Source organism: Geotrypetes seraphini, chromosome 5 (assembly GCF_902459505.1).
Source record: "Geotrypetes seraphini chromosome 5, aGeoSer1.1, whole genome shotgun sequence".
Taxonomy (NCBI): Eukaryota; Metazoa; Chordata; class Amphibia; order Gymnophiona; family Dermophiidae; genus Geotrypetes; species Geotrypetes seraphini.
In genome coordinates this window covers 215,169,121-215,184,076 of record NC_047088.1, presented here as the reverse complement: position 1 = coordinate 215,184,076, position 14,956 = coordinate 215,169,121, and the positions used below count along the sequence as shown (strand labels likewise).

At 39.3% G+C, this 14,956-nt stretch overlaps 1 protein-coding gene across 4 annotated transcripts in view; it reads left to right on the top strand.

The window, feature by feature from the left end:
* TANC1 (tetratricopeptide repeat, ankyrin repeat and coiled-coil containing 1) overlaps positions 1-14,956 on the top strand; it is a 294,220-nt gene that overhangs the window by 214,637 nt on the left and 64,627 nt on the right. For all 4 annotated transcript variants that reach the window (XM_033945447.1, XM_033945446.1, XM_033945448.1 and 1 more), the window contains 5 exons: positions 1,783-1,913; positions 4,893-5,124; positions 7,439-7,605; positions 11,101-11,708; positions 13,528-13,636. In XM_033945447.1, coding sequence (XP_033801338.1) covers positions 1,783-1,913; positions 4,893-5,124; positions 7,439-7,605; positions 11,101-11,708; positions 13,528-13,636 — 1,247 coding nt within the window. The remainder of the gene's footprint in view (positions 1-1,782; positions 1,914-4,892; positions 5,125-7,438; positions 7,606-11,100; positions 11,709-13,527; positions 13,637-14,956) is intronic.

The window sequence follows — 14,956 nt, the reverse complement described above, 5'->3', positions numbered from 1 at the left end:
CTCTGCATGCTTTTATCACATGTGTTACAGTAAATCTCAAAAGATTGTAGTGAAGACTGGTATCTTTATCCTTCTGCTAAAGCAGTGTCTCTCAAACTTTTTTAACTCCGCACACTAAACAGAGCTAATTTATTTAATTATTTATATATCAATTATATCATAAGTGGTTTACATTCAGGTACTTTATCATACTTCCCTATCTGTCCCGATGGGCTCAAACTCTTATCTAGTGTACCTGGGGCAATGAGGGGATTAAGTAACTTACCCAGGGTCACAAGGAGCAGCGAGGGATTTGAACCCACTCTAACCCAGGGGTGTCAAATGTCGGTCTTCAAGGGCCGCAATCCAGTCGGGTTTTCAGGATTTCCTCAGTGAATATGCATGAGATCTATTATCATACAATGAAAGCAGTGCATGAACATTGAGAGCAGCGTGGGGCATTCAGTGCAGCTCCCTGTGCTAAAAAACACTATTGTGGTTTAGTAAAAAGGGAGAGGGTATATTTGTCTATTTTTGTATAGTTGTTACTGAGGTGACATTGCATAAAGTCATCTGCCTTGACCTCTGAAAAAACCCTGGAATATAAATGATAATTAACATTTTCTGTGCTTTGTGTTTTTTTTTTTATTTTATTGTTGGTAGATCATTTTTACTTGGTCATTTTAAAAGTAGCTTGCAAACCCAAAACGTGTGGGCACCCCTGTGCTAGAGCGTCTGAAAGAGAAGAAAGGCTAGCTATAAAAAAAGGATACTGGCTGGGAGCTTTTAATATTACCACGAGGAGGTGGGAGAGAAATTGAAGAAAGGGATCTTGGCTGGGAGAGGAAAAGAACTGAGGGGAAAGGAGATGGAGAGAGAAGTTGAAAGTGGGGCCAAGAGGTTAGTAAGAAGAGTGCAGACAGGCTGGACAAGGATATGAGTTGCAAGGGAAATAGAGCCTGAGAGAGGGGGGATACAAGCTTGGGCAGAGGCAGTGGAACTAAGAGAAGGTGCATGGGCACTGATAGGAATATGTGCATGAAAGATTAGGAAAGGAGATTTAAGTGAGAAAGGAGTTGAGGGAGGTGGAGCAGACCGTGAGAAAAGCTATGAAACAAAGAAAAGGGCATTATAGAGGGAAAAGACATGAAGGGATGGTAAAAGATATATAAGTGGCAAGAGGAGGTAAAAGAAAGTAATAAGCTGATTACAGACAGCCTGAGTATAGAAAGATACATGCATGGAAAAAAAATGTGAAGAAAATAAGTTTTTAAAATATAGAGAAAGAGGAGCCAGAAAGGAAACTAAAAGAAGAGTCAAGAATAAGCAGAAAAATAAGACTGCTTCAAATTAAAACCATAACGATGATTGTTCTTAATCTTTGCTAGTTACCCCCCTCCCCCCCTTTACAAAACCATAGTGCGGTTTTTAGTGCCGGACAAGGTGGTAACAGCTATGTTACCGCTGCAGCTGGTGCTAAAAACCACACTATGGTTTTGTAAAAGGGGGTGGGGAGGGAAGATTTATGTAAATTTGAACCACCCTGATTTTTGCTGCAGCATTCAGTGTGGGATTCAGTGATGAGCTTAAATGCAGTATAAGAGTATGTAAAAAAAAAATTAAATTTTTTTTACAGTATGTGTGTGTTTTTTAGTTGCTTACAACAATGTGGGACTGTTTAACTGTCACTAAAGATAATGATATGAAACTGAGCTGAAAGTAGGAGACAACAGAAGGAAACCCAGGTCAAAAAGTAAAATCCTGAGAAATAGCATTTCTTTACTGTTCTCTTATTTGCCGAAGGTAATGACTGTGGTCAGGATATTCCACTCTCTCAGTTATTGCCACCTAACCCAGATCTGCATGGTACCACTGCTGTGAAGAATGGGAATGATAAGGAAAAAAGTGAACCCGTGAAGAAGCTTGCCTCAAAGGTAAACAAAGACCTCTGTAATATATGCTGTGTCCCAGAAGAGAGATGATAGTGTTTGATGCTTTTAACTTGTTGGCGAGACTATTTATATGGATATAATTATAGATCTATTCATTCAAGTTTATTGGAGCTTATGTACTAACTTGCAGGATTTCCTGTGGGATAGTGCTCAGGAGAACATTTTCAATAGATGCAAATAAGCTCTACTTTGTGCAAAATTTTACTATAGGATCCAGCAGAAAAAAATTGCCTTAGTCCCATTTTACATAGAATGTGGAGATCAAAATTGAGACGTTCAGATCAGGAAATGCTCAATTCCGTTGGTATTTTAGAAAAGGATCAGCCTTTTCTGTACTCCTGCAGGAGTATACATGTATTTTGCTAGCATGTGCAGTGGGGAATAACCATTTTACAAATACAGATGATGATGTTGAACAAATGAACTGCGTGAACCTAGCAGCTTCCACATGGAAATATCTGCACTTAACACTTAGAAGTGGTGTCACTTCCATGTGTAGTTGCGCTTTCACGCAAATTTACATGTGTAAGCGCTTCTAATTTACCCCTTCCCCCCCCCTTTTTTTTTTTTTAGTTCAATCATCTTTATTGACAGTTTAAAATATATAACAATTGGGCAAGAATGACCAACAATCCAGGTTATTGGGAACAACAATGATGCAGTTCGTCAAACACTGCCAGCAAAATAGAAGAGAACAGTAGGAACATCCTATAAAAACCAGAACAGAGCAAAAGAAAGTAGGACTGTTCAGACGTAGAAAAGAGGATACAATAGAAAACCAACACAGGATTAAATACCCTTATCAGGTTGATCATAATAGAAACAATAATACATAGGAGCATAACAGCAGAAGTGGAGCAACAGAAATGATAGCAGCATTGCAGGAGGCTACAGCACAGCATGTCAGATTAGGAAGGTTTCATAAATGTGTTTATTTATTTATTTATTTATTTATTTGGATTTTTATCCCGTCCTCCCAGTAGCTCAGAACGGTCTACAAATGAACATACACAGTGGAGAGTAACTAGACATATAAGTAATACAACAGGTTTAGTGATTGGACTTATAGATTGTGGAGAGAATTTAAATACAGGGAGAATACAGCAGAATGAGAGAAGGGGGAAATACAGTAGTTTAGTTTAAGGAAAGTTATATGTGTTTAGGTACAATTTGTCAGTGGAGAGAGTAAGAGAGGATTATACTAGAGATTGGGGAGGTGATAGGAGAGAGGAGGGGTGGGGCGTAAGGGGGGGAGAAGACAGAGGAAATCTTTAGTTGAAGAGGAGGGTCTTTACCGATTTACGGAATGTTAATAATGAGTTCTGTTGTCTGAGTTGGGGGGGGAGTTGGTTCCAGAGGTGTGGAATGAAGTGGCTGTAGGATCGTTTGTGGGCAGTTTCTGTGAGCAGGGATCTTCCGGGGGGGGGGCGCCCACATAGTTTCAAATCTGGTCAAGGAACCACGACGTTCAGCAGCAATCCTTTCATATTTAGCAAATAGGCAAATTGTATTCCACCATTCATTATATGAGACATTAGTGAAATCTTTCCAGTTAGCCAATATAATACGTATTGCAACCAATAGCAAAAATTGTAGCAACGGAACTTTCCTTCCCCCCTTTTATGAAGCCACATTAGCTTTTTTTATTGCTGCTGTTTACTGCTATATGCGTTCAAATGAAGTGATAAACACATCATTATTGGCACTTTAATACACTATTGGTAAAGAAAAGATTGAAAGAAAAAAAACAAATAAATAAATAGTAAAATACTATTTTAAAATAAATATTAGAAAAGAATGAAAGAGTATTTATAAGAAACACACAACTCACTATTAGATTATTTATTTAAGGTTCACATATTAACTTATTAGGTTGGTGTTTCTGTATACAGCCAAACATCTATTACCTGTTTTTTAGATAAGCCACTATTCAGTTTAAGTGAAGCCTAAACTGGCCAATCTGTGGAAATATAAATCAGTAGTTTAAATTGTAAGGTCTTTCGAACAGGGACTGTCTCCTTTGTGACTTTGTACAGCACTGTGTATGTCTAGTAGTGCTCTAGAAATAATTAATGGTAGTGGTAAGATTAAGCTTTCGTAAAATGTGAGTAGTATGGCAAAGGTTTAATGTTTTCCACATATTAAGGTGAAAGGAAGGCAAAACATTTAGAAATAAGACATAAGCATTGGACAGACTGAAGGTCCATTAGGCCAGTAATCCTGTTTCCAACAGTAGCCAGTAAAGGTCCATGTACCTGACAAGATCTCAAGTAAAACGGATTTTATGCTGCTTATCCTAGAAATAAGCAGTAGATCTTCTCAAGTCCATCTTAATAATGGCTTATAGAAAATTGTCTAAACCAGGGGCGTCCAACGTTGGCCCTCACCAGGTCAGGTTTTCAGGCTTTCCCAAATATGCATGAGATCTATTTGCATAGAATGAAAACAATGCGTGCAAAGAGATCTAACGCAAATTCGTTGGGGAAATCATGAAAACCCGAATGAATTGTGACCCTTAAAGGACCGATGTTGGACAGCCCTGGTCTAAACCAATTTTAAATCTTGCTAAGCTAACTGCTTTTGCCACATTCTCTGGCAAGAAATTCCAGAGCCTAATTACACGTTGAGTGAATAAATATTTTTTATGATTTGTTTAAAATTTACCACTTAGTAGCTTCATTGCATGCCTCCTAGTCCTTGCATAAAAACCATGGGCTAACCTCAAAACAGACAGTTGCTTTCTAGCATGACAATAGGGTTTCTTATGTTTGCATATGAAAATAAACTTCTGTTTCCATACTAAAGCAAGAGAATTTTTGTGAAGTTTTTTGTTTTTTTTTTAAAGCTGTTTTAAGGATTCATGGACGGTGGCCAAACAATGTATATTTCAGTTAGCAAATGAAGACTTTAATCACGGAATAATAAAGGGTGTGTGGATTTTTTGTTTTTATTTTTATTCAGGTGGTAGCCTATCACTTCTGCCAAGCAGACAATACGTATACCTGTCTTGTTCCGGAATTTGTACACAGTATTTCAGCTTTACTGTGCCGCTCACATCAGTTAACAGCCTACAGAGATCTTTTAATTCGAGAGCCTCATTTGCAGGGCATGCTTAGCCTTCGGTCATGTGTGCAGGATCCTACCACAGCTTTCCGAAGAGGTGTACTGGAACCCTTGATAAACCTGAGGAGAGGTATGTTAAAAGTACGGCAAGTAGTCCAAGTAGGTTTTGGCAAATGATCAGGGCTTTGCTTAGCAGAAATATATGTATGTATTTGGATTTAGCTCACACTTTATTCAGAAGTAGCTCGAAGTGATCTATATTCAAGCACACTTGGTACTGTATTTCAGTGTTTCTGGAGGGCTTACAATGTTAAGCTTATTTCTGAGCTAATAAATACCCAATAAAGTACTTCGCGTAACCACCATCAATGAGTACTTAGGAAAGGTTGAGGTTCACGGGAGATATAGACAATTATATACCGAACAATGAAAACTATTAAAACAAATAATTAATGAGTGTGTGTATCCTTAGTGTGATTGTTCAGCTATATCGACGACTGCAAAAGCAGAAGTCCAGTCTTTGATCAATCGGCAGGCTATATTCCAAGCCACGCCCACACCATCAAAGGCATATACATGTGTGTAGTGAATAAACACAAAAGTGCTCTCAAGTGAAATTTATATATACAAGAATGTATCTCCAGTGAACTTCAACCAAATAAATTGCTCTAAAATGGAATCAAAAATACAAAATAATAATACTTAGCTCAAGAATAGTGTCCATAGTTCATCTCAATCAAATTTTTGAAAATTACTTCTTTATCAAATAGGCGCTCAGGTAAATCCCAACTGTGGAAAAATTCATTCTGACTCTACTAATCCTAGTTTCGGGTAGATCCCTTCCTCAGGAGCCTTCCACCTGTCGCCAAAAGCAGCCTTGGGCTAAGAAGCTGAAGCCGTGAGGCAATGAAGGCTTAAGGGACTTGCCTGAGTTCTCAAGAAGTAGCTGTGGGATCTAAACCAGGCCTTCCTGGTTGTTACCCAGTGCTGTAACCAACTAGGCTGTAGTCTTCTCTTTATTCATGCTATAGTTGCTATGCGTAATGAGCTGTGTATGGGAATGAGCTTGTGACTGTCATTATAGGTTGGTTGTGCAAGGGAATTTCTTAAGATTTGGTTCCAAGAGATGTGTCTTTCTCTCTTGTGCTGTTTGATATTTTGGGAAGGGAATAATTCTTTACTTAGCTTACTGGTTTATGCTCATTTGCTGTCTGCTACAATTACAGAAATTACAGAAGAGAATAAATTAGGTAATGGGCTCTGATCCTCAAAATTCATGCCTTAATAAATGGGTTACTTTATGTTGCCATCTATACCAGTCAAACACGGCTACCTCTTTTTAAAAGTAAAGGAATACGATTGGTTTTCATCGCATACAAAGTCCACTCCATTTTTCCTTGTATCTTACATTTTCTGTTCTCTCTCCTAAACCGTGCTTTGCTTTATTTTAGGATGGTCCTTGTGTCTCTTACATCATTAATGCGTGCGTCTGGCGGTACTATAGAAATGATTAGTAGTAGTAGTCTGGCGCATTTTGAGAATGGACCCATTTTAACGAAAATTGCCATGAATGAGTTGCTGGCAATGTTACCATATCAAGATTTATGTTATAATAAAGCTCTGGGTTTCTAGTGTTCTCTTGCTGGCCCCTAACTTTCATGTCCAGAGTGACCTCACTGTCTGTGTGGCCTCATAGGAGGGCCTTTGGATATTTAGATCATCCTTCCCCCCTTTTAAAAATTCCTCGGTTTTATTTTATTTAGCTTTTATAGGCAAGTGAAATTGTCATAATGTCTGACACTTGAAACATCTGTTAATTTTATATTTTGAAGTCCAAGAGCTTCTCTGGATCATTTGGGTTGCGCTGTACTGTCAAACAGGTGTCACATGCACACGGTGTATGATATGTTTGGTCTTAGCCTAAGCACTGTGGAAAATATTTTGTGAGGGGGCAGGGGTGAGGAAGGGGACAGGGGAGTTAATAAACCTAATTTTGCAGCATGATGCTGGCTTTCAAATGGTGAAAGTGCAGAATAATGTTTAGTCTATTACAACATAATATATTGGCCCAATGAAACACTAAACTGTTCGCATTTATGCTTTGGAACTCTGGTGCCTCAACTCAGTTGTATGATGTACTAGGAGAGAGGGAGCCACCAAGTGTGCGTTTTGAATTAGTAGACTGAAATCTAATTTGAAAATTCCTTTCCAGTAAGAAGCAGAATTCTTAGAATATTGACCTTTACTGTAAAGAGTCCTCAATGCTTTTACTGTTTTGCTGTGTGCTTAGTCAGACCTTTCTTGCTCCATTAAAGACCAGACCATCCAGGCTGCTTCACATATTCTGTATAGTTAAGAGATGCGTGCAGTAATTAAGCAGTGTGACTTAACTCATGGAAACGTGCAGTTGTCAAATGTATCGGCATTTCTCTCTTGTCCTTCAGAGCAGAAAATTCCAGAAGAAGACTATATCATTTTGATAGATGGTTTAAATGAGGCAGAATTTCACAAACCTGATTATGGTGATACCATTGCCACTTTTATTACAAAAATTGTTTCCCGCTTTCCTCCCTGGCTGAAAGTGATCGTGACTGTGCGTGCCAATTTTCAGGTAAAGATTCTTATTACTTCATTGTTTTGTTGTCTAGAAAGATGCCTCTATTTTCATAACTATTCCTGCAAGAAGTGGCTTTAAAAAGCTCTCGTTCAGAAAAGGACAAGTTACTTTTTATAAACTGCCTTATTTTCCTATATGTTTGTTCAGTTAAATGAAGGATTAGTATTTGATTATTTATTCCAATGACTGGTTTACCACAGTGCGGCCACCAGCATGTCATGTTAATCAAACCTGATCATTTATGATAATTTATTACAGAGGGCTAATATAATTGATTTCAGCTTGTGGATGTATAGAAATATATGAAGGATGATATTTCTTTTTGAGATATTATGGTAGCAGTGGCACAGAGGGTATCATTAAAATGCCCTTTTTTATTTCTTTACCTGCAGGCTGCTAAGACGCATGAATGCTGTTTTTCATTTGGGGTTCCTCTGAGGGGACAAATTCTATTGGACCTCGCAAAAAAAAAAAACAAACCAAAACCAACAGATAGTTTATGGTTCCCTAAAATAACATATTTTAATTCTGGTTCTTCAAATAAGTCTAAATTCAGTTTTCATAGTCCAGAATACAGAAGTACAAACATCTTCCACTTTTTTCCTCTTCTTTTTCCTTTTGGCACTCCATGGCTTCATAAAACTATTGAAACCAATAAGCCTAGAATGGACTGCCAGGTTCCTCCTCCTCTCAAGGCTTTACATCCTGTGTGGGAGGCAAAGAGATCTTTGTATTTACTACTGTTGGAGTAAATAGAGCAGTGGTCTCAAACTCAAACCCTTTGCAGGGCCACATTTTGGATTTGTAGGTACTTGGAGGGCCTCAGAAAAAAATAGTTAATGTCTTATTAAAGAAATGACAATTTTGCATGAGCTAAAACTCTTTATAGTTTATAAATCTTTCCTTTTGGCTAAGTCTTAATAATAATATTGTAATTTATAGCTAAAGAGATATATGATCGAGAAACTGTTTTATTTTACTTTTCTGATTATGATAAATGTACCAAGGGCCTCAAAATAGTATCTGGTGGGCCATGAGTTTGAGGCCACTGAAATAGAGGGTGATAGTTCTTCCACCCCTCCAGGAATATCTGATTTTCTTCAAGTTCTCTAATTTATTCTTTGACATGATCAAAGAGACAAGCACGACAGACAGTTTATCTTGCTTCAGGTTTCCTCAGAAGTTCATTGTTCCACAGGAGCAGGAATGCTCTTCTCTGTCCCCTAATCCTCTTCCCCTTCTCCTCTGAAGCTTCAAGGAGGCACTCATGAGGGACTCATCCCTTTCTCACTGCCCTTTGAGATCTTTAATTCAACCAGTTCTCCTCTTTTATATAGACTGGCAGTGCTGCTGTCTACCATCACCACAAAATTATTACTGTTTCCTTCTACTGTTATCCCAAATGAAGAAAAATAATATGTTTTATCACCTCTGTTACCTTGTATATTTTACACACCTCAATTATATCACTAATCCAGGGAAGCATCCTATACACGTCATCTTAATATAGAACTTACTAACATCTGTAGTATCCTTTGTCCAAATACACGATAAAGCATGTGCTGTATAAGGATACAGAGTTAAATTTCCATATAACATGGGCAGAGACCCTGAACTAATGGGTAGTCACCTCAAAAGCACAAGTTTTCTTGCAAAAGCTGCCAATCATCTTCTTGCATGGCTCCACCTCTCCTCCCAGAGGGCCGTGCTACAGCCCCTCAGTTTTCACTTCTGCAAGCGAGTTGAAAAGTTGTCTTTTAATCTGCTCTATTGTTTTATTTTTGGGATACTTTCTTCCCAAATTGTGAGGCTTTTGTGCTGCTGACTGCAAGAAGACAGACCCTCAGTGAAGAAATCTGTTGCTAGCAGGCGTCTCTAAGAGTACCTACCTAGCTAGTCTGCTTTACCAGTTAAGAAGTCAAATTGTGGCAGAATTAGCCCTGGATTAGCATTGACATTGGCGGGGTTTTAAAAAGGCCTGCTTATTCCTAGGATAAGCAGCATAAAATCTATTTTACTACTTAGGATCTAACTAGGTACTTGGCACCTGGGTTGGCCAGGATACTGGGCTTGATGGACCTTTGGTCTGTCCCAGTCTGTCAATTCTTATGTTCTTACATCTGAGGCTAATTTGTTAGGTGCTAGCCACCGGGTCTTATGTGTGTCTCAGCCAATATTCAGCCGGGACATGCATAAAGATAATCTGGCCAGGTCCTTACCACCCCCATGATTCTAATTCCCTGCTCCCCTCCCACTACCCTGGAACATCCCAACTCCCCCTCCCCCATTGGCATAGGCCTATCTGCCTGATCTCTGGTTATGTAGGGGAAAACGGGCAGGAGCAATGCCCACTCAGCCCTGTCCAGTACAGCTGCTTCTTCAAAATGGCTGCCACAACCTCTAGTGGCACTACCTCTGACCCTTGGGAGGTGGCCTGCAGAATGGAATTTCAACTGGCAGGGACTTCTCCTTCCTGCTTAAATTGTTTTAAATATAAACTGGAAGAGGTGCAGTAATGAGAAGTATAATTTCTTATTTTTAAAAAAATGTGGAAATGTAAGAAATAAATGGTTGAGGGGTGGGTGTGCAAAAAAGAATAGAGATCTAGAAATAGGACCAGCAAAAGAGCAAATATTAGAGTTATACTGCAGGTATGATGGCACTTTGAAGAATCTAGCTAGCAGAGCAGACCTAGAATGTCTTGCTAAATGTACTCAATGATAAGGGAGAATTTCCAGCATGAAAATACAGTATTGTAAAATGACAATTAAGTTGTTTGGCATGAGTGGGGATCATTTCTTTAAATTATTATTATTTTTTTTTAACAGGAAAAGATGTGATCCACTCTTCAAGGTAATATGTAGAAATAAAGCATAAAGAAAAAAATATAATAATTTTTTTTATTGGGCTAACTTACAAAACTTTGCCAGAGGTTTTTAGCGCCGGCTAGTGTGCCGAATTCTCTGTGCTGCTTTGACGCTCATTGAAACGCTATGACCGTCAGAGCAGTGCAGAGCATTTGACGCGCCGGCGCTAAAAACCTCTCGTGCGACTTTGTAAAAGGGGGAGGGGGTGTTAATGTAGTTTATGATTAGCTTTCTGATCTGAGGAAGAAGGGGTTACCTTTGAAAGCTAATCATAAACTACATTAAGTTAGTCCAATAAAAAAGGTATTATATTTTTTCCTTTATGTTTTTGTTTTATTTCTACATATTACTTTGTTTTAACAGAAAATTAAAACATAGCACTGTGTACATAAGAGCTTTTAATATGTTCCTTTCATGATGAAGTGATTTTCTTTTTTTTTTTTTTTATCAAACTTCACGTTACATACTGGAACATTGCTTATGGTGAAACAAATAATTTGTTTCAGGTGATTATAGTGAACCCTAATGCAGCCCCTAAATTTATAAAATGAAAGCTGACTTGGAAAGACTATGCATTCGGTAAAATACATCTGTTTTTGATATTATGTTTGTAAATTTGCAGGAAATAACAAGCTCGCTGCCCTTCTTCAAAATATCCCTAGATGACTTCCTGGAGAACAAAGAAATCTACGGTGACCTGAATGCATATGCACACCACAGGATTGCCTACAGTCAGGAAATTATGAACAATATATCTTTGAGTGGGAAAGCAGAAAGTAGTGTAATTGGGAAAGTAAGCGACCATCTAATCACGAAAAGTCAAGGATCCTATCTTTATTTGAAACTAACCCTTGACCTCTTTGAAAGAGGGCACTTGGTGATTAAGAGTGCAAGCTACAAGGTGGTCCCCGTGTCTCTGTCAGAACTGTACCTGCTTCAGTGCAACATGAAATTTATGACCAACTCTGCTTTTGAGAGAGTGCTTCCAATTTTAAACCTTGCGCTAGCCTCACTTCATCCTATGACCGATGAGCAGATTTTCCAAGCCATTAATGCTGGGTATATAGATGGGGAGCAAGAATGGAAGGATTTTCAGCTCAGAATGGAAGCTCTTTCGTGCTTTTTGATTAAAAGGCGAGATAAGACACGCATGTTTTGCCATCCTTCATTTAGGGAGTGGCTTGTTTGGAGGGCAGATGGAGAAAACACAGAATTCTTATGTGATCCAAGGTAAGCTGGTACTGCTTTTATGTTTTTGGGTTTTTTTTTTGAGATTTGACACAGATTTATTTTCTGGTTCAAAATGTAAAGGTATGATTTAGATAGCTGCCTTTTTGTTGAAAGATCAAGTGAACACGTGACTAGTTTTACAAACTGTAGTTATTTGGAAAACTGAAATATATTTTTCCTCCCACAGACTTGAGATCTTTACTGCAGTCAGTGGTGTAAATTTTGCCCAAACAGTCTCTCAACAGTGGAGTCCCCCCTCCCAAAAAGGGGGCTCATTTACAGCCATTCCTGTATAATCTTAGGTAGACTCCTCCGTTTTGGGGGTCTTCTCCAGAATTGTTGCTTACTTATTTTATTTAATTTAAAATGCTTATAACCTGTACAATCCAACCTGTTTGGCAGCTTACATTGAAAACAGATAATAAAATATAAAAAAGTAAATTAAACAATATGAAAACCAAATACAATATAAATATTAAACAACTGTTCAGCTTTTCCTCATCTCATACACACAATATTACAAAAAAAAAATAAATAAATAAAAATACACATCTAATCAGTCTGTATAACCTTCAGTTGGATATAATTAATTATTCCCCCTTTTACTAAGCCCCTTTTACTAAACCAGCTACTGCAGCCTGGGCGCTAAGTCCTCCGGATTCTGCTCTGGCACTCGTAGCTCAGCAAGGTGACAAAGCATCTTTGAATCATACTTTTCAGCTCGGTTGTAATGAGTAGCTTGACTAAGAAAGTTGCACCTTTTACTAATGCATCTAGTTAGTATTCCCTACATTGAAATACTGCCAGTTATTGATACAAGGTATGTTAAGGGAGCGTGTAGATGCTCTGCTACTTGCTTTTAAATCCCATATGAAAAAGAGGGTCAAACTCGCCTCTGAATTGGCACCAGCACTTTCCTATTTGCCCTCTCTCAGCATGCTAGCTCTGCAGACTGCTGTAATCTGCTTCTTGTTTCAGACTTGCTGCCACTGATACACAGGATAAAAGGCAGTTCATTTGTGTCAGGTAATGTTTCTCTATTCTCTTGCCCCAGCAGATGGCTTGGAGTACCGTGTGCTACATGCTCTCAAGTCACAAGTGCACATGGCAGCAACACTGAATAAATCAGCAAAGCAAACTGCCTGTACTGTAATATATAGTTTTTAAACCAGAGTGTTAAGTGCTAAGTCCGTGTCAACTCATGGTGGCCCCTATGGATAGTTGCCCTGAATTGTGTTCAGTCTTAAGTCAGACAACTAATCATTGATAGTACATTCCATTGTATTGTTGGTCTTCCCTTTTGCAGTGTTCCAACCATTTCAAAAATGCTGCTTTTACTTGAAGAGTCCTCAGCTCTTCCTTAGTAACCTTCCAACCTGAGAGGCTCATCTTACAGCACTATATGTGTTTGTTTTGCTATAATTATCCATTGAATTTTCACAGCAAGATGTGGAAACAGATTTCTAGGTCTTTCTTTTGTGCAGGTAATGCCAATCTTGTTGCCGTTGTTACAGAAATGTTATCATCCTATGCTGTCCTATACTGCTGGTATCCAGATAGGAGCTTTGTCATAGCCTTTCACTTTTAACTGTTGCTAATCTACCAATAGGATGGCTCTTGGCATCACTGGTATACGTAAGCCCTTGCTACACAACAAGCCACAAACCAAGTGAAATTAAACATAACATTAGCTATAAATAAAAGTGAAAATATTTGTACACTAGCTAAACCTTACTAAGAATGTATAACTGGCTAATCAAAATTGCAGATGTCTGCAGAACTATATGCATATAAGATCAACTGTTTTTTTTTCATCCAGGAATGGGCATGCCTTACTAGCATTTATGTTTTCTCGCCAAGAAGGAAAGTTAAACCGACAACAAACGATGGAACTGGGTCATCACATCCTTAAAGCACACATTTTCAAGGTATGAGCTAACTGTATTCCAATAGACAATTGTTTCTAGAGGAGACAATTACAGTGTATATTCAAATATAAACCGAGAAAAATTGCCCCCCCCCCAAAAAAAAATAAATTAAATTACCTCTTGGTTTATATTCAAACCCCATGATATCCAGAATATTTTCCCTTACCTTCCTCAAGGCCTCTGCACCAGCTGACCACAAAGCTGTCAGGGTCAGCTGGGAGAATGATCATTCATACCACCTACACTGGCGATGCAGGGATACTACTGAGTGAAGGACTTTTCTCCTCCTTCCCACAATGTCAGCCACAGGAGGAAGGTAAGGGGAGAAATGCTGGATACCATGGGGGAGGGAGGAAGGAAAGAATCACTTGACTATAAACCCCCTAGTTTATATTACAGTTAACATTTCTCCCCCCCCCCATCTCACCTCTGAAAAGGGAGAAAGTTGTTATCTCGATTTCTAGTGCAAAAGGCATACGAGTCTTGAATCAGTGGGTTATTCATCTCTAGTATTGAGTTATGTAGTAGAGAATGACACGGTGAAAAAATTGGTCCCCGTCACCGCCCCGTCCCCGTCTCACCATCCCCGTCACCGCCCCGTCCCCGTCTCACCATCCCCGTCACCGCCCCGTCCCCGTCTCACCATCCTCTTCACCGCCCCGTCACCGCCACTGCCACCCCATTCACCGCCCCGTCACCGCCACTGCAATCCCATTCACTTTTCTTTATTTACGTATAAAGGAAACATTCTTTAAAACTTTAAAACTTAGTTAAATATTAGTTAATAACTATACAAAAACAAAACACGCAGAGAAAAAATTAATTAATAAAAATTCTCAAAACTGACACATTTTGATCACTAAATTTAAAATAGTTATTTTTCATACAGTTTTTCAATCACTAATCTTCCACCACCCCTGGGGCTAGCAATGCAAAAACAAACACGACATGTACTTTAAATGCTGCCGTGATTAGCATAGTGACCGCGGCTACGGCTGCAAGTCTCCCCTCCCCCCAGCGATCACGGCAGGAGGGCACCCAACCCCTCATGTAGACCCCCCCAACGGCCCTCCCGACAATCGCAGCAGAAGGGTACCCAACCCCTCCTGCTGGACCCCCCCCCCAACGAACCCTCCCACCCCGGAACCCCCTTAGTCTTACTTTTCAAGTTGGACCGGACAGCTCCTCGCTCGTCTGGCCAGCAGGCCTGCCTCCGTCCAAATGAGGCGGGCCCGCCCCTACCCTGCCCAACCCACAGGATCCTAGGGCCTGATTGGTCTAGGCACCTAAAGCCACTCCCGCTATAGGAGGGGCCTTAGG